General features: G+C 46.0%; 2 protein-coding genes across 2 annotated transcripts in view; one reads left to right on the forward strand and one right to left on the reverse strand.

The window, feature by feature from the left end:
• Positions 1-9819, reverse strand: part of slc13a5b (solute carrier family 13 member 5b) — a 30164-nt gene extending 20345 nt beyond the window's left edge. Inside the window, exons 1-4 of the mRNA XM_063205050.1 lie at positions 9713-9819; positions 6167-6295; positions 4797-4933; positions 3927-4135 (exon numbers count right to left, since the gene is read on the reverse strand). Coding sequence (XP_063061120.1) covers positions 3927-4135; positions 4797-4933; positions 6167-6295; positions 9713-9814 — 577 coding nt within the window. The 5' untranslated portion in view covers positions 9815-9819. The remainder of the gene's footprint in view (positions 1-3926; positions 4136-4796; positions 4934-6166; positions 6296-9712) is intronic.
• A 1445-nt stretch (positions 9820-11264) lies between these two features.
• wdr81 (WD repeat domain 81) overlaps positions 11265-18268 on the forward strand; it is a 29551-nt gene continuing 22547 nt past the window's right edge. Inside the window, exons 1-5 of the mRNA XM_063205051.1 lie at positions 11265-11472; positions 12123-12622; positions 12875-16449; positions 16677-16784; positions 17320-17510. Of these exons, the coding sequence (XP_063061121.1) occupies positions 12264-12622; positions 12875-16449; positions 16677-16784; positions 17320-17510 (4233 nt within the window). The 5' untranslated portion in view covers positions 11265-11472; positions 12123-12263. The remainder of the gene's footprint in view (positions 11473-12122; positions 12623-12874; positions 16450-16676; positions 16785-17319; positions 17511-18268) is intronic.

Consider the following 18268-nt stretch of genomic DNA (forward strand, 5'->3'; position numbering starts at 1 on the left):
CTGGAGCGAAAGCTGTATTGATTTTCTGCACAAACCAAACTGAAAAAGGTTTGCTTTTTGAACTATGGGAGAGTGTCTAGACTTGTAGCGTACACACAACATAACTGACATGCAGAAGCTGCCATTTTCTCTGTGCTTAGGTTTGTTAAATACAGATCAACATCCTATTTTGCTACATTCACTAATGTATAACTACTTGCAATAACATGAGATTATATTGAGTGGCAGGTCTGCCTGGGATCAAATAATAGGCCAGCTCAAAGACATAATCCTCCTCTGGGTGCAAAGTTATAAAACAAATCTCCAAAGGAAATCTCCAAAAGAACCAAATTCAAAATTGGACAGAGTCCACAAACACAAGTGGGCTTTGGCCCTAGGCCATCATCCGCATGTGACTACGGCGGACAGGCCCGCCGACAGAGGGGGACAAAGGGGTATGTTGTCCCGGGCCCAGGGGGATGGGGCCCAGAATTGGGTCCATCTTACATTGTATGTATTGGGTAGGGGGTCCTTTCAGATGACTTTGTCCCGGTGTCCTGTCTTAATGAGCGACCCATCGAGATGTGATTCTCTTCTCTACTGAGCATGCGCACGCATGCGCACACCCTCGCGGTGGTTTTCGCGGGTGATTGCCCATCGAATTGTGAGACCGCAAGTTACGACAGGATCCCCTGAGACTGTCAACTTTAGTGACTCAAACTGTAGCGCAAGTTACGATAGGATCCCCTGAGAGTGTCAACTTTAGTGACTCAAACTGTCAACTTTAGTGACTCAAACTGTAGCCTATGTCCTCCTGAGGTTACCACCAGTCATCCATAGTCTAGTTAGCCTACAGCCTGTCCACCGACTGTCATGGACTGAAAGTTACGATACCGGTAGGCTATATCCCCTGGGGGGGAAACGGGAAATAGCGTGGATCATCCAGCAGATCATTGGAAAATCTGCGAAATAGCGTGGCCTCGTACATTTGCTACTTTGTTGCCTAACCGTAATCGCTCACACACTCAGCCTCGAACATTGTAACATCGATCAGAAAAGACTATGTAGAGGAGGCGTTCTCATTGCAAAATGGAAAAAATCGCCACCTCTGATTGAGCTGTCAAAATGCTCCAGTCCCTCCACCCTTTTCACTCAAGAATTTGAATCGACTGCATTGTAAAATGCCTCAACATGGTAATAAGAAATGCACTGGTGGGGATGTAATGGAAATATGATTCCGGTCATTAAAAGATGACATCTGCCAAAACAAAGACACAACAATACGCTATCTGCTATCTGGGAATATCTAAACCGCGTTCATCCCCATAGCACATGATTTCATGTACATTTGCCTTAATTGCGAGACCACGTCGCATTGAAACCAAACCAACAGCAAAATGACTGCATTAAACAACCCGTAGCCAGGCCCTGATCCCAAACACTTTCTCCAGTATTTGCGCGCAAACTCAACTCAGTCTCTTTCATATGGCACGTTTCTTAACTTGCTCAAACGAGAGGCTCACAGTTGTCAGCAGCCGCATGTTCTTATTAAACTCCGCACGAACGATTGCACACCCTGTCCGTGAAATAAACAAAGTAGTGGTTATTAAAACAGTCCTACGTGGACCGATTGAAACGCCTTCCGCGGAAAGTCAAGGTCGCTCATTTAGATGAGGCATCGCAAATCGATAGAACACCACTATCGAATAGGGCGACCGGTCGCTCATCTCGACGAGGCAACACATCTCGACAGAACACCGGGCCCAGCAAAAGCTATCAGTGGCCCTGACGGCGGCCATAATAATCTCAGGACCAAAACACATTACTCATATTATTATTTGGGCAAGATTGGGATTTAAAAAGAGCCACTGCAGTTCTGAAAGCTTGCTTCACATGGAGTATGATCTTCTGTATTTTCGAGTCCACAGCAAAACAAAAACAAACAAAAAACGTGTTTATACGTGTCATTGAAAACGGTTAAATGTGAACATAGATATTGAGCTTGCAGCCCTTTCATTCTGATGGGATCCCACACAGTGTTTGCTGAAAAAGCTTAACTAAAAAATCATGACAACATTGCTATGGAAAAAAAGAATATCATTCCCATTGTGGACTCCCATTCTAAATACAACAGAGGCTCTGCATGGAAAGGGTTAATGTTCCATGTGTAAATGATGTAATAGACGGGAATGAACAGGACAGGAGAGAAGTTTTGACAAGGATACTGCATTCACTAAGTCGGAGTGTTGTCACAATCTCATATCTGCTATGTAGAACCTGTGCTAAAATGGTGTTAAAACGGTGGTGCTTGAGGCTACGCAATGTCACATGAAAATAAAGTAAATAAAGTAGCAATAATGCAAAAACATTTAAGAACGCTTCACCTCACCACGTTCTACAGCAAGGGACAAGTAGAAGTGTCTAATTTTTATATCTTGCGCCTCCTCCGCATTTTCCCCCATCTCAATATGCCGGAATGTCAACATTCACACAAAAATTCCTGGATGTCTGACTTGATGTGTACCTCTGATCTCTAATAAAACTTAAAACTAAAGTATAACTAGTGATTTTTGGTAGGACCAACTAAAGGAGTGTTACTGTGCAAATAACACACCAGAAGCAACAAAAGCTACAAAGAGTCACTGGACTGTTTTCATAGCAAGAGCTACACGAGCGATAAAAGTGACAGAGTATGACCGTTAACAGCAGAATGCAAGCATTCCAACACTTCAATTGGCTGAGGTGGCTGTAGCTCATTACTACACTATTCGCTGAACTTCAGTGTCGCTCAAATTTCCTCATCGCCCAAATTGTGGTTGTCACCGGGCGAATACACTGGCGGCGATGAGATTAAGCGACAGAGAATTTGATGAAGTGTGTAGCAAGAACGATACGAGCGACAGAGTATGTCCGTTAATAGCAGAATGCAAGCATTCCGAAATTCCAATTGGCTGTGGTCACCAAACCGCATCATAGTTCATTTGCATTATATGCGGAAGTCCAACTACAAACTGTCGCCCAAGTCGCTCAAATCGCTCCTAGTAGGCCAAATCGCTTTTGTCTCTTCTCTCGCCAACAACTCAATACAAAGTCAATTACTTTTTGTGTTGCCCCTTGGCCAGAACGCCCTTGAAAAATATATTTTTAATCTCAATGGGTCTATCATTCCTGGTAAAATAAAGGTTACGAAAAAAAAACTTCCGTCACTGGAATCGCTCATGTTGCGCTTTGGTGAATTTGTGTGGCTACTCTCGTGATGTTCGATCTCTTTCCACACCTTAACCCTATTCAGACTGGGCTTTTTTGGCATTCCTGGGCCTGGGGGGGGGGGGGCTCTTTTGACCCCCCCCTCATAACTCATGAACGGAATACGGTATGACAACCAAACTTTGGGGAGATGATCTACATATGGTCATCTATGAATGATATCATTTTTGTATCATTATCTGGTATTATGACGTCATTATGACATCATCTGATTACAATGTCCAAAATCTCGCCATAATGCATTTTCAATCAAATTTAGGTAATGCACTCAAATTTTAATGATTCCATGCTTCACACCACTTAAATGCTCACAAAGCTGTCTGATGCTAATGAAAATAACAAAAAATATGAAAAAGGAACAATAATGAGACTTGGATCAGTGATTTTCAGTCAGACATACCTGTCAGAAAACCGTTGCCATGGCAACGACAAAAAGGATAAACATAATCTTTTGGTACTAAACTGTAGCCAACTAAATTTTAGGAAAAGTCACCAAGTTTAGTAGTCATAGCATAAGTAGTTAAGTAATTATACGACATCAAAGTTGGTGCGGGCACTTTTAGCGCCTCCCCCAGTCTGGATAGGGTTAATTTGACGCTCTAATTGTTGAATCAGCACAGCAACATACACTGTGTACAGTACAGTGGAGTACTAGTAGAGGGGAGATTCCTAGTACTTACCCTGGTCATCCTTCCCAGCCTGCTTGTACTCCACCTCCACAGGGTGGTGGTTGCCGTCTCCGGCTGCGAGGATCTCGGGCATCTCCACGTCATGGTTGTTGAGCTGCTCCAGCACCGCTTGGACAATGGGGACCATCATGGCCGTGGTGGCCGTGTTGCTGATCCACATGGACAGGAAGGCCGTCACCCCCATGAAGCCCAACATCAGCCTGAGGTAGGTAGGCAAGCAAATGTTACATTATACAATACACTTAGCTCATGCATGTACCCTACGTAAGAAAATGAGTAAGCAAGTAACTAAGTTTATAATATACAGTATATACATAAAAACTATATTTACACACTTCATACACAGACCAAAGTTCTGCACAATGTCCAAAAGACAAAGACAAAGAAAAAATGAACTAGTTGACAAGAGGTGGCGGCAGAGTACACGACACAAGCTGCCGAGTCAAAGAGGAACACTTGAAGCATGTGACTAGCGTCTGATCTATATAGCTCTTATTGCGATCTATTACAACATCTACCGGTATGTTCGTATATATTTTTAAACACTACATACAACAGCTTTTTCAATCAATGGTTCATGTATTGTGACTGAGACTTTGTGAGGATGGGGGGTGGGAGTTGTGTTTTTGTGTTCTTCAGTCTAAATGTCAGTTTAAGGTTGTGAATTATCATTACTCTATTATTATCTTTATACAGGATACCAAACAGGACAATTTACATCATCAGCTGTAATGATTTTCATTTCAACTTTAATACAGGGCTCTGCCTTTAGTCATTTCACATTTGATTCAGTTATAAAGCACTTTGAATAAACTTAAACATGTCTGTAAAGGGCACTGTTATGAAATGTGGTTCACTCACAGAGCAGGCCGCACCCCAACAAAGAGGAGAACTCTGAGAGCTATCCGCTTGTGCAGGCTCCAGTGTTCCACTGCCACGGCCACCAATAGACCACCCACGAACAGCAAGTTGGTGTCCTTCAGATACTGCATACACACCTGCAACAGGAGACATTCACTAGTCTGATTCACTTGGCAAATTCCTTTTTACCAAATCTTTCAGGTCTGAGGTTGAAAAGAAGAGCACACTTAGTATCATGCAAGAATTGGCTTGATCTATTGTATGTACTGTATATGCACTTGTTGTTACTTAGACTGTGTATTGCTAAAAAATGTCCCTGCTTTTGCAAGATATACTCATACAAAGCAACTGGGGTGAAAAGATTAAATAATAAAAAAAAAATCAAGGTAGGAATGGCTTTGGATGAAAGCATCAGCTGTGAAATGTAATGTACAAAATAGAGCCCATATTGTAAAGGACACCAATCAGATGGGCCTAATGCAGAACATATTTTTGTTACTAAAAGAATCAATCAGACATTAGATAAACCATCAACTTTCAACTGGGTCTGTGCAATAGTGGCTAGAGCTACAACCACAGAGTCAGGTAATGCACATACGCTGTTCTTTTTAATCAGTGCTTATTATATGGTTGTGACGTCATTGGTCGAATGCTCCATTCATTTCAACGGGGCTCCCCAACGTTCGCACGTCTGTTATTTTTCGATAACGGACGGGTTGGTCTATAACAGACCGCTGTCAATGGCAGCAAGACTTTTCACTGCTAAAGCGACTTTTCAACAAGACTCTAATCAGCTGCTGTGATAGACAACACCTGTTGTCCTGGCTACCTAGCTGTTAGCGGTGTTCCACAACGGCACTGTTTTGTTTTGCGCAGCAACAATCTTTTGACATTAAAAACTATAGCCTAATAGCCTAGCCTTCACATTAAATAGGCCTAAAGAAATGTCCCCGCCATGTGTGAATCATTTAAGTATATCCATATAATAAGCGGGTTAACTTTCGGCGAGTCGGTCGTTTTGTGGAATAGGCCTAGCAGCACTTCAGAGAGAACAAGACCCCTCCGCTCCGCGTCGGGGTCTAAAAATTCTCTCTGTCGTGCTGCTATTCCACGGTAGCGACCTTCTCGCCGAACGTTAACCCTTACTTAACTATTCAGGACCAAGAACAGACAGGTGTATGCAGGGATGCTGACAAAGAGGGACAAAGGGGTCAGTTGTCCCGGGCCCATGGAGAGAGAGGGGGGCCCAGAATTGGATACTCATAACATTGCATGCATTGTTGATGGGGGCCCTTTCAGATGATTTTGTCCCCAAAGCTGTCAGCGGCCCTGGGTGTATGAGTTGGAGGTCCTGCTTTGTGGGGCCATACCTGTTTGGAGGTCATGATGCCGAACATCGGGAAGAGGACGGCGGGCAGGAGGGCGGTGACGGCCAGAGGCAGCGCCTCCGTACACCAGTAGACCGCCATCAGGATGATCACATAGGCACAGCATGCCTCCTGCCAAACAAAACACAACACAACACAACAGCACACCGTCATGAAATCAAGTCAGCTTTATTGTCCGTTTCTTCATATGCACGGGTGAAATTACTTTTCTCTCTCTATCCCACATACACAGCTCTGACATTAACAGACAGACATCAAAGTGCAAGAACATTTATAACATTGAACATTTAACATATGAAAAATAGAAATGCATAATAATAATAGTAGTAATTTTAAAAAATCACACTTAAGAACAATTTGCTCATGCTTTAATACAAAGTGGCTTACAGATATTTTGCAGAGTGTCTTTCAGGGTACTGGCTGGCTACACATACCAGCTCCCTAACAACAAGACCATGGCTGTCCCCTTTCAAACCCACCCAGAAGTGTGAAGAAGCCACCAGTGAAGACCAATGAAAAGTTCTTGTCACAAATAAAACAGTAATTGTCAGCACTGTCAATTTATTGCCACAGTATTTACCGTGCTAATTAGTGGTTTGTTGTCTGTATTACTGGTTTATTGCTACAGCCAGTTTATTGTCAGTATTGTTCGTTTACTGTTACAGTTTGTGGTGTGCTAATTTTGTTGACTTTAGACACACTCTATAATAGCCCAATTTGAAGAAACATGTTCCACTTACTCAATCATTGTCATTTCATTACTATGCCATTATGTCATTATGTCGTTATGAACATTGTAAACATTTCAAGGATATATGGTGTGTTGCATATTCAATAGGGATGGTACAAACCGCACCGAAAACCGAAACCGTACAATTCACACACCATACCGAACCGTGAAATGCAGTCCGTGGCAAACTGCAATTCATGTACTGCCCAGTAAAATATGTAAAACAGAGATTATAGGACTATCTTATCCAGTCTCTCTGATTAACACATTAGCATATACGTAAGACCAATCAGAGGATGACACAATTAAAATCACACCATTTTCACATTAAAAGCCTGTAGAAACCATATGTAGGATATTAAGTGATAAGCCTGATTCTATTAGCCACTTGAAAAGGGGCATTTGGAAGGCTCAGACAGTGCACATCAGCTGATTCAACTTGTGCATCATCCCTTTATAATTGCAGTTATATAAATGTGGTTTGATATTCCCAGTGCACCATTTATCATGAACTGAAAAAAAAAAGACCAGCAGAGAACCGAAAACCGTTCACTCTGATATGAACAGAACCGTGAATTTTGTGTACCGTTACACCCCTAATATTCAATACACTCATTACAGGTGTATTATCTGCATAATCACTGCTACTAATTTAGCTCAAGACACGACCCCTGCAAGTTTGTTGTCACTGGAATGACAATGACCAAGTTGTAATGCATGACTTAAGATTCTGTGAAATGTTGTAGCAGTGTAGTATGGTGGTTGTACAGTTTTTCAACTAATAGTTCAGTATGGCAGAATGATGTCCATTATGGGGCTACACATAGATTATCATGTTATCATATTCAAGCATAGAACCTTCTGCCATATTCCGGAAGAAAGTACGTACTTATGAACAGTCTTTTCGTTCAAGCGCCTTTGTTATGGTAATGATGAGGCTGACTATCCGCATTACAGAGTAAACACTGTGTGGAGGGATGGCTCTTTCAGGGAAAACCTGTCCCGGTCTCAGCAGGGGCACTCATGGATGTTGTATTGCCCAACTCAGAAGAGGGTGCATTTTTCGGTGTTAATTCAACACTTAGAGAGTCCATTTAACATCTTCTGGAGTGCATTTGGCCCCAGAGTCCTCTCTACGTGTTAAATGAACACTGCAGAATTCACTGTTTGTGCCAAGTATGGGGATAGCCCACTATGGGTCAATGCAGGGCAAGCTATTCACTGGCTGGTGCATGGGTCCAAAGTGGCCTACATAGGGCAGTGAAATTGTAATGTGCGGGTAACTGAGCAAAGTCTTTATTCTTCTAATCCTTGGGGGAAGGAGATTTGTCCCCATGCGTTTCACACAACATACACAAACCAGCCCCCAAGCATTCACATGGGGAAGTGAGTTAGCCCACACTTGGAGCTCACACACATATCCACCCCACACATGTCTGGAGCAGAGAGCTGCCATCAGCCTGAGTACCGGTAGTTATAGCGACTGTATGTGCGTCAGTCTTGTTCTCAGTCCATGTGTGAAAACGTGTTTCTGTGTCCACAACTTCCCACGGCCTCACATAAAATGTTTGCCGGCCAAGCAGAGAATGTGTCACTGGCTGTGTGGAGACAGGACAACCACACCAGCTCCATAGTGGACATTATCGTCCCACAGAAAACACATCGAGGCTTCTATTTAAGCATGTCTGCTTTGATTTTTCAAACGAAGTCTAAGTCAGCATAAGTACATCCAAAACTTTTGAATTTTTTCTGTATAATATCCTGCAGTAACTGGTTTAACTTAACACACACACACATCACACATCGGGCCATCTACGTAAAAATAATAATAATAATAAAAATCTTTGTCTTAATCTGTTACTCAAGGCACTCGGTACTGTCATTGCAATGTCATTATGTTGTAGTTGAGAATTTTCAGCAAATAGTGAATAGGCCCGCCGGCGACCCCATCTGCACTGCAATTAAGTGTCAGATTGGCCTATGGTGCCACTGCAACGAACAAGACAGGCGGTCTTCTCTGATATAGGGAAAGGTTTATATGGGACAAACTATAACATAACCAGAGCATGTTTATTGCAGTGGCACTATAGACCTGACATACATACAGTAGACCCATGTCATCATTTCTACAAGTAGCCAATATGTTGAAGAGGATGCATGGAGGACACGGGAGGGCAAATGACCCCATGAACGAAAATAGGGTTGATGCATCTAGGTCTACAGGATAATTGTCTCTTTAGAATTAATACATGTTGTCCCATAACATCACACATCTGCGTAATCGACCTCCAGTCAGTCCTTTATTTAGGCCTATCTAACCCTCTCTGAGATGTACACCGTACACGGTACTTCAGTGTATTACTATCATTATGAGACCACAAATAGAACAGTGCAGTCTCATCTCATCTCAATAACTGTGTGCCTCTCACTCTCCTTTAGCCTTCCATTAGACTTCTCAAACTGCCTACAATTCCCAACACTCACTGAAAGCGCTATCCTTAGTTCCCACGCTGCATAAAACCAATACTAGGCTAAAGCCTCCACTAACAAAGGTTTAAAACAACACTCTTTACACGCATTGCTCGTTCAACAGTGTTAAGATAACAGCCAGTTACGACCATTAGAATCCATGTTACAAACTTACATAAAACATGCATAGTCAAGAAAGTTAAGGAGACCTACTTTTACGCGCGGAACTCATTCATACTTTCCGGAGTAGTTAAAACTATCGCAACAGCTTTCCCCCATCAAATTAAGCTTCAATTAAACATGATAATTGATATATAATGTCCACGTACCGTTGTTCCCACAACAAGTGGCAGGGGGAGGAGGAGAAACGGCGTTAAACAAAGAATCATCCCATTCCTCACATTCCAAAGGACTTTCAGTGATTGTGCCATCCTGCAGCGTAGATGCAACAGGCGTTAAGAAGTTGGATGCTGCTGGAGTCGTCTTTTTAGGGGCAGAGAGAGAGAGAGAGAGAGAGAGAGAGAGAGAGAGAGAGAGAGAGAGAGAGAGAGAGAGAGAGAGAGAGAGAGAGAGAGAGAGAGAGAGAGAGAGAGAGAGAGAGGAGGTTTGTTCTGTCAGTGGGACCAATCGCTTCTGCCAGAGCACCGAATAAGCGCTCCAACAAAGTTCATTAATAGGCCTATTCATAAATGAAACCTTGACTTATCTTTGATTAAAATTTTGTGTCAATTGCCTTACTTAGGTTTCGAGAACTTCGGAGGGTCATGGAATCACTAAATGAGTTGACTCACAAACCCATCACATTGCAAGTCTAGCTCTGGCATGATGCGTGCCTCAGTGTGAAACATTTCATTGAAAGATGTACTATATTGCCCTCTCGTGGAAGCGCTCCAAGCCGACCGCCGCCAAAAAACATTGCCGAGTTCAGCAGATCTCCCAGCCATACACTTTAATCTAATTTTGAATAGGCCTATTTACAGCCTAAAAGACAGACCACAAATCATATTTTCATAGCTAACTAGCAATAACTTTTAGACCCTAGGCTATTAGCGTAATGATAATTAACGTATTAGCCTACAATACAATTATTGATAGGTCCGGTGGCTATTTGTATTCTGAAATGTAGGGCCTATAGGCTCTAGGACCTAATGTGATAAATGCTCGAAGTTTAGCTTACTTTCTCCCTGATGTCATGCTTCCCATCGCTATGCAAAATGAACACTAGCTTAATCTAATATCCCATCCAACAATTTCCATAAAAACTACAAAGTAGTCCTCCTAGCTTATTATGAAAGTCTCAAACATTTCATGTTAATATATCACATTTCTTCAATCTGTATGCCTAATGACAACGCACATCCTCAAACGGGAAGACTGCCCTTTGTCAGCATTTTTAAAAACGTATAGCCCCTGACTGTCAACATCAGTAAATCAAAAGACAAACATGTCACGAGGTGAAGATTAAGGGCATGTTCAAGATCCAAATATGGGCGTAGCTCTTTGCGTGTATAGTGCACGTACAACATGGAAGAGAAGTAGACGTTTGGCATAACATTGCACCACATGGTTCACTTTTAACTTTCATAGTAAAGCATGATGCATCGCTGAGGGTAATATAATCATTTAATTGAAATTTGTCTGCTGTATTAAAATCAATATGGTATCCGTGAAGGAAATGGCCAAATCCTGCAATTATCCAATTGCCTCTGATATAGCAATCGTTATATAGCACCTGCTGGTCTTCCTGATGCCGACCATTGAACAATACTCCCATAAATAAATAAATATTTCCTGTAAAATCCATCTATTTTGCAAGTTCCTTCCACCGTCACGAGTGTTTTGAACACGCCCACAGCTGTGTGTGTCACGTGAGATCTCGACGCAACAACATGGCCCCTATCAGCAGACTGCTGGGACAAAACATCTCACATAGCTACTGTGCTGCAGATGTCTATTATACATTATGCGTCCTACTTCATTAGGAAAAGAGCGCAGTAACTGGGTTTATAATGTTCAAATGATTAATAATGGAGCGATAAGAATGATGTGACTCGGAATTATATCATCAGCTGTTACGCAGAAGCCTGAGGTATGTGAATCATCAGCTAACATAAGCTAATTTAGTTTATCAAGTCGGCTAACCTACCGTGTCTGTTTTGAAAACATGCAAAGCATTTAATCATCCCTGCGCTTGACACGATGTAACAGCAGGTGCAGTGGCAAGCCTGTGTATGATTTTGAAAATGCATTAGAAAAGGTAGAAGGAAAATGTGTCTTCATTCCCTTGCAACTGCTGTTTCTCTCTAATGAAACGAGGGGATCTATGCATGAAGTGAAAAGTTGTGCAATTAGCGTAGTAGTTGCTCTTTGACTAACTGTTATCATGTTTAAACAGGTCGTATGTACGGTTTGGTATGGCTGTGCTTCAGTTTTCCGCTTGTTAGAAATGCAGGGGTATGATGAAAGCAATTTCCTGTGTAGTGGATCATCATGTGAGCAGAAGACATTCATTGTAGTCAAAAGTGAAACGAAGCCGCGCGCCCGAAGGAAATGCGCATATACAGCTATATATTCATGTGACTTAAAGTTGACAGAGAAGACCACGATTTTATATATTAACTGAAAGTTGATGATGGCTTTTGGACGTTTAAAAAGTGATGTCTCGAATTCCTGTAGTAGCCTAGAGGAGGAAGCGCATTTCAACTGAACTAGAACATGACGGTTTCAAACTGTTTTCAGGAACCATAACCAAGCTGCTGTGGAACGCACCCTATTCCTCAGGAAAGTGTGAAATGGCATGATGGTTACTCTCCAAGACGGAAGCAGCGATGTTTGAGTAATAGGATAAGCAACTATCCTGCTGAGCCGCAAGAAGGCAACATGGAGTGGCTGGCAGCAGCTGTGGAGAGGGACCTAGGCTTGGACCAGCGCCAGCTGGGTCCAGGACCACGCCCGCACGAACTGGTCGCCCTGGTTCCGAGTCGCTGGGTGATGGGATTAAGGGAGCGGAAAGTGACTCGCTGTGCTCGGTATGAAGCTAGTTGTGAAACAGAAATACCTATTCTACTTCAGCGGTCCCAGGTGAAGTTACCGGCAGGCTGGACGAGGGTCTGCATCCAGGGGCTCAGGAAGAATAAGCTGGGCTATCGCTTGGCAACTGATCCTGCCTGCTATGGGGACTCAATGTCCCAAGACTCTTTCATCAGGGCGATGTGTGGGGTAGCCCACAGCAATGTCAGGTACTGGTATATTCTCATCACACTCTTAAACAGATGTTTAGTTTCAAAGTGGCAGGGTTCTTTTTTTAAAGTGATATAAGGACAGCATGGTATTTAAATGAAATAATATTCTTTATTGGGAAGTACTGCATGATGAGGAGCAATATTGCGTTGACTGTAAACCATGGAATGCTCATCATTGTGTGTGTGTGTGCGTATGTGTGTGTGTGTGTGTGTGCGCGCGTGTGCGTGTGTTTATCCATCCATCTGCAGAAACCTGTGGCGCGACGCCCACCGCTGCCTTGTTCAGCCGTACGCCGGCCCCGTGGAACACCCACAAGTTCAAGCCGTGGACGCCGTGCGACAAGCTCTGCAGAAACTCTTCTGCGTCCACTTCATGTCAACCGACAGGGTCTCCCCGTCCCTGTCTCCCGCCAGAGAGAAGGAGAAGGAGAATCTGTTCCTGTCAGGCTCCGCCGCCCCCAAACCCAACACCAGCGACAGCCTCTGTCCAAACGTAGTCCCCCCGGAGTGTTTGCTGGAGTCGGGCGATGTGCTGTACGTGATCCTGCCTTACACTCAATATTCCCTGCTGGACATCGTGTCCTACAGCCCGGCCAAGCTCGCCAACAGCCATGCCAAAGTGCTGTTCGTTCTCTACCAGGTGCTCATCGCTATGCGTGCCTGCCAGGCTGCCGGGTTATCGTGCGGCGAGCTGTCTTTGATGGACATAGCGGTGGACGAGCAGCTTTACAGTCGCCTGCGCGTCTCGCTGTCGCACTACGAGGAGCTGGGAGAGCGCAGGGACACTGCTGCTGACCCCATCGCTGGTAAACAAGTACCAAGAAGTATTACGGTGAAGGACAGCGGATGTGTCAGCAGTAACAGTAGCAGTGTCAGTGGACATCTATGCAGGGACTGTTTTGACGAGCTCAAATGTCTGGCGCTGGACTGGGTTCACGGTCGCGTCAGCAACTTTCGCTACCTGATGGAGCTGAACAGGCTGGCGGGCAGGCGGGAAGGTGACCCGAACTATCACCCGGTGCTGCCGTGGGTCGTGGATTTTACTGTGCCAAACGGAAAATTCCGGGACCTGCGGAGGTCCAAATTCCGTCTCAACAAAGGTGACAAACAGCTGGACTTTACGTACGAAATGACCAAAGAAGCCCTCGCTGCGGCCGCGGCGGCCAGTGGCGGGAGCGGCGGCAATTTGCCGGGAGACCTGGGCGTGTCTGTCGGACCCGCGGGCGCTGGGCATGCCGATCACCTTCACGTGCCCCATCACATCTCCGACGTGCTGTCGGACATCACCTACTACGTGTACAAAGCCAGACAGACGCCCAAGTCCATCCTGTGTAGCCACGTGCGCTCCCAATGGGAGCCCAACGAGTACCCAGTCAGCATGGAGCGCATGCACAGCTGGACGCCGGACGAGTGCATCCCCGAGTTTTTCACCGACCCCTCCATCTTCCGCTCCATCCACCCGGACATGCCCGACCTGGAGGTGCCTCCCTGGTGCGGCTCCTGCGAGGAGTTTGTGGAGGTGCACCGGCGCCTTCTGGAAAGCCCGGAGGTTTCCGCGCAGCTCCACTCCTGGATCGACCTCACGTTCGGCTACAAGCTGTCGGGGAAGGAGGCGGTCAAGGCCAAGAACGTGTGCCTGCATCTGGTGGACAACCACACCAACCTGTCCTGTTACGGCGTGGTGCAGCTCTTCGACCAGCCCCACCCTCCCCGCCTCGCACCCTATCAGTATTCCCCACCGGAGCCGCCTTATCTGGGGCCTACGACTGTTCCCAGCTCCTGGCAGAAAACGTCCCTCAATGACGTCCTGGACGGCGCCGTGCCCGAGACCATCGGCTCCGACTCCGCCAGCTGGACGTTGGTGGGCAGAGACGACGACCTGGAGCAGGGCATGGAGGCGTTGGACTCCTTAAGCGCGCAGGCGGGCACTCCCTCCTCCACGACCGCCTCCGTGCCCGTTCCGCTGGCAAACCCTGCCGTCGGGAAGGCGGGGCTAGATCACCCGGGCATAGTGGTGTCGCCGTTGCCCGGCTCCCTTCCGACCGACGGCTCTGGAGGCCTCACGAACAGTTTAGGCTCTGGCATTCGAAGTGCCATGAGAGGTGCCAACAAGAAGCAGCAGCAGCAGCAACAGCATGGCGGTGACAGTAACGCGTCAAACCCTGACGACTTTAAAATCACCCTGCCCGAGGGATTCAGCCCGCTTCAGCCTTTGGAGGAGCTGGAGAAACGGAATAATTTCCTCCTCAAGGGTCTGCGAGCACAGATTGCAGACTCCACATTGTCCAGCAAGCAGAAAGAACAAGCACACGGGACGCCGATTTCGCTCGCGAACCTCTTTCAGAGGGATATGCAGGCCTTGGGGGTGCTCGTCGCCGAAATTTTCTGCACCTGCAAACTGCGGGGGATCAAGTCGGGCTCTCCCTTGAGGCAGCGTTTCCAGGCCATCATGAAACTCTGCTTCGCCAACCTCCGGGACATTCCCTTGCCCCTGCACCACGCCCTTGAGAACCTCCTTCACCTCCACAGGCACTCCAAAGACACGTTGCACTCCTCCTACCCGCTACTGTTCCAGTACGACGCCATCTGCGAGGGTCTCCCGCCACCCAACCCGTGGCAGCTGCTCAGCCCTGCCCTCTCCCCGCTGCCCTTCCCCACCTACTTCCCCGCTCTGCACAAGTTCATCTTCTCCTACCACTCCAAGATGGAGGCGCCCAGCAGCGCTCAAGGTCGCGACATTGTGTTCCACCTGTGGCAGCAGCTGGAGACTCTGCTCCAGGGGAGCATCACGGCAGAGGGCCTCGAGATCCTGCTGCCTTTCGTCCTGTCTCTAATGCTAGAAGAGTCCACCGCCGTGTACGCGGCTTGGTATCTCTTCGAACCCGTGGCCAAGGTCCTCGGCCCACGCAACGCCACCAAGTACCTGCTGAAGCCGCTCATCAGCGTCTACGAGAACCCGCGTTGCCTGCGCGGTCGCTTCTACCTCTACACGGACTGCTTCGTGCTGCAGCTGATCGTGCGGCTGGGGCTGCAGGCCTTCCTCTCCTGTCTGCTCTCCCACGTCCTCCAAGTCATCACGGGCTTCGAGGGCTGCAGCCGAAACGCTGGCTCCAACTGGGCAGGCGGCAAAGCGCTCCGAGGCGACGCCGGTCTGGGGGAGGACGAGGAGGAGGACTTTGAGTGCGAAAACGGCACAGGGAAAGCTGGAAAAGGTGGAGGTGGCAGCGGAGCGGTCACTGGAGGTGACCCAGGTCTGGCGGACTTCTCCTCAGGAATCAGCCTCACCGACCAGGTCTTCCTCAACGAAGGCGAGGACTTCCAGAATGGATTCTATGTCAGCAGCACTAGAGCATCCGGGGCGCCGGGGGATTCCAGTCTCCCGGGGGGCAAGCAACAGAACAGCCCAAACTTCACAGGCAAAGACACAGACCAGGAATCCCTCAGCGTTGGCAAGCTGAGCGACAAGAGCAGTGCCAGCGAGGTGTCCCTCGGAGACGCAGACTCCACCAGGGACCGTGCCAGTTTGAAATCCGTCGACAGCAACCAGGACCTCAAGCAGGCTAGCGACGGGGAGGATGGACCAGAGCTGGAAGACGAAGAAGACACTGTGGATGGCAAAGAGGGAGCTATTCACAGAGTGCCCAGCCTGGAGCTCACGGGCTGCCTAGAGGAGTCGGGGGCCACTGTGGTGACTCTGGAGGGAGAGGGGGACCTCCTGAACGGCATGCAGCAAGGGGAGCCGGAGAAGAACATGGTGGCAGAGGACGACGACACGGACTCCACTACTGAGGAATCCACCGAGAAGGAGCACAAGATCCTGTTAGGTGAGACCCAGTCAAGTCTGTCCAATATGATGAAGTTGTTTTAGGAGATATACTGTATATAATTATGTATTGTTTTATTGTTGGTTTTTTCGCTAATTTTTAAAAGAAATGATTCATAGTGCAGCTTATATTTGAGCCACACTGACATTTTAAGGAGTCTAAATGCTTGTATTTTCCTTGAACAAGATGGAAATGTTTTTATTTTGTGTGACTATTATGCTTTACAGACACTGTCTGTAAGACGGTAAGATGGCTCTCTGCTAAGCTTGGCCCCACAGTCACTTCCAGATATGTGGCCAGAAACCTCCTTCGGTTGCTCACCACGTGCTATGTCGGTAAGCCACTACTATCAAGTCAAGTCAAGTTTATTTGTATAGTACATTTCGGACACAAGTGCAATTAAATGTGCTTCACATAAAAGAAGAATAAAAGTAAGAAGAAAAAAAAACTTCAAACGTCAAGGTAAAATCTAGTTAAATAATTAGATTAAAAGCATTAAAACATATCTTAAGGTTTTTAATTTTCTGTGATCCACTTTGATAAGACATTTGAACACCACTATGTACTGTAACATTGCATTGCACTGCATTGATATTTTATTTTGACGTTGAAAAGAAAACCATTAGACATAATGGATAGGTGGTCTTTATTGTCCTATGAAGGATAATCCCTTTCAAACAAGCAGCAGTGCGTTCCCAGGGACAGCACACACATACCAAGAACATGAAACACAGTATAACACTCACAATACCCATACATACCCAGCATATATGACACACGAAACACATGACACACATAGTATATATAACACCCTCCGCATCACTCATGAACATCTGTTCTCATCTCTTGGGATATTCCTCCGCCTTACAGGACCAGAGAAGCACCTGTTTGTGCAGCCCACGGAGGAGAGCAGCCTGGAGAGTGGTGGCAGCGTGTATGAGAAGAAGCCGGTGGTGGGAGACCAGACAGCCAGCCCAGTGCTGGAGTGCCTCATCTATGTAGCTCACCTGTATGGGGAACCTGTGCTCACCTATCAGTACCTGCCCTACATCGGCTACCTGGTAGGGGTCTCCTCATCACCTAACGCAGTGGTTCTTAACCTGGGGTGCGGGCACCCCCTGGGGGTGCGCCAGAGATTTCAGGGGGTGCGCGGAATTTTGTTTGTGTTGAGGTTGAGACCAAAATTCTGCTTCCAAACATTATAATTAGGCCAAATTAAGACCAAATTTAAACATGTTTTCGTCCCCATGTAAATTCATGAAAGTATTGATTAATGTCTAAAGTAAGAATCATTGTAATTGATCACTTAAATCATTTTTTTGGTGCGTATACACGTGTAGATATTTGGGATGGGGGTGCGCGGCTTGTCTTGGGAACAGCTAAGGGGGTGCGTTCAGAAAAAAAGGTTAAGAACCACTGACCTAACACCTATTAAAGTCAGAAATAAGGTCCTGATATTTCAACCCTTGGTATAGTGTAGATACCATCTACTCTGGAATAACATTTAACTGCTTTCTTGGGGTGTAAATAATAACCGATATGTATGCATCGAATTGAATCGTATCGTATTGTGGGGCACTCTTAAATATCGAAAGTAATCAAATTGCTGGCCCATGCCCAATGCCTTAGCTCCATAACCTAACAGAAGTAGAAAGGTAATTTGGATAGAATCGTATCGTATCGTATCATTGGGCATTCTTAAGTATAGAACATTTTCGAATCGCTGCCATGACAAATTGATATCGAATCGTAGTCTGTCATTTACACCCCTACACCCCTACTATTTTCTATTAGTATGAAGGGAAGAATTTTGTAAGAT

Source organism: Engraulis encrasicolus, chromosome 8 (assembly GCF_034702125.1).
Source record: "Engraulis encrasicolus isolate BLACKSEA-1 chromosome 8, IST_EnEncr_1.0, whole genome shotgun sequence".
Taxonomy (NCBI): domain Eukaryota; kingdom Metazoa; phylum Chordata; class Actinopteri; order Clupeiformes; family Engraulidae; genus Engraulis; species Engraulis encrasicolus.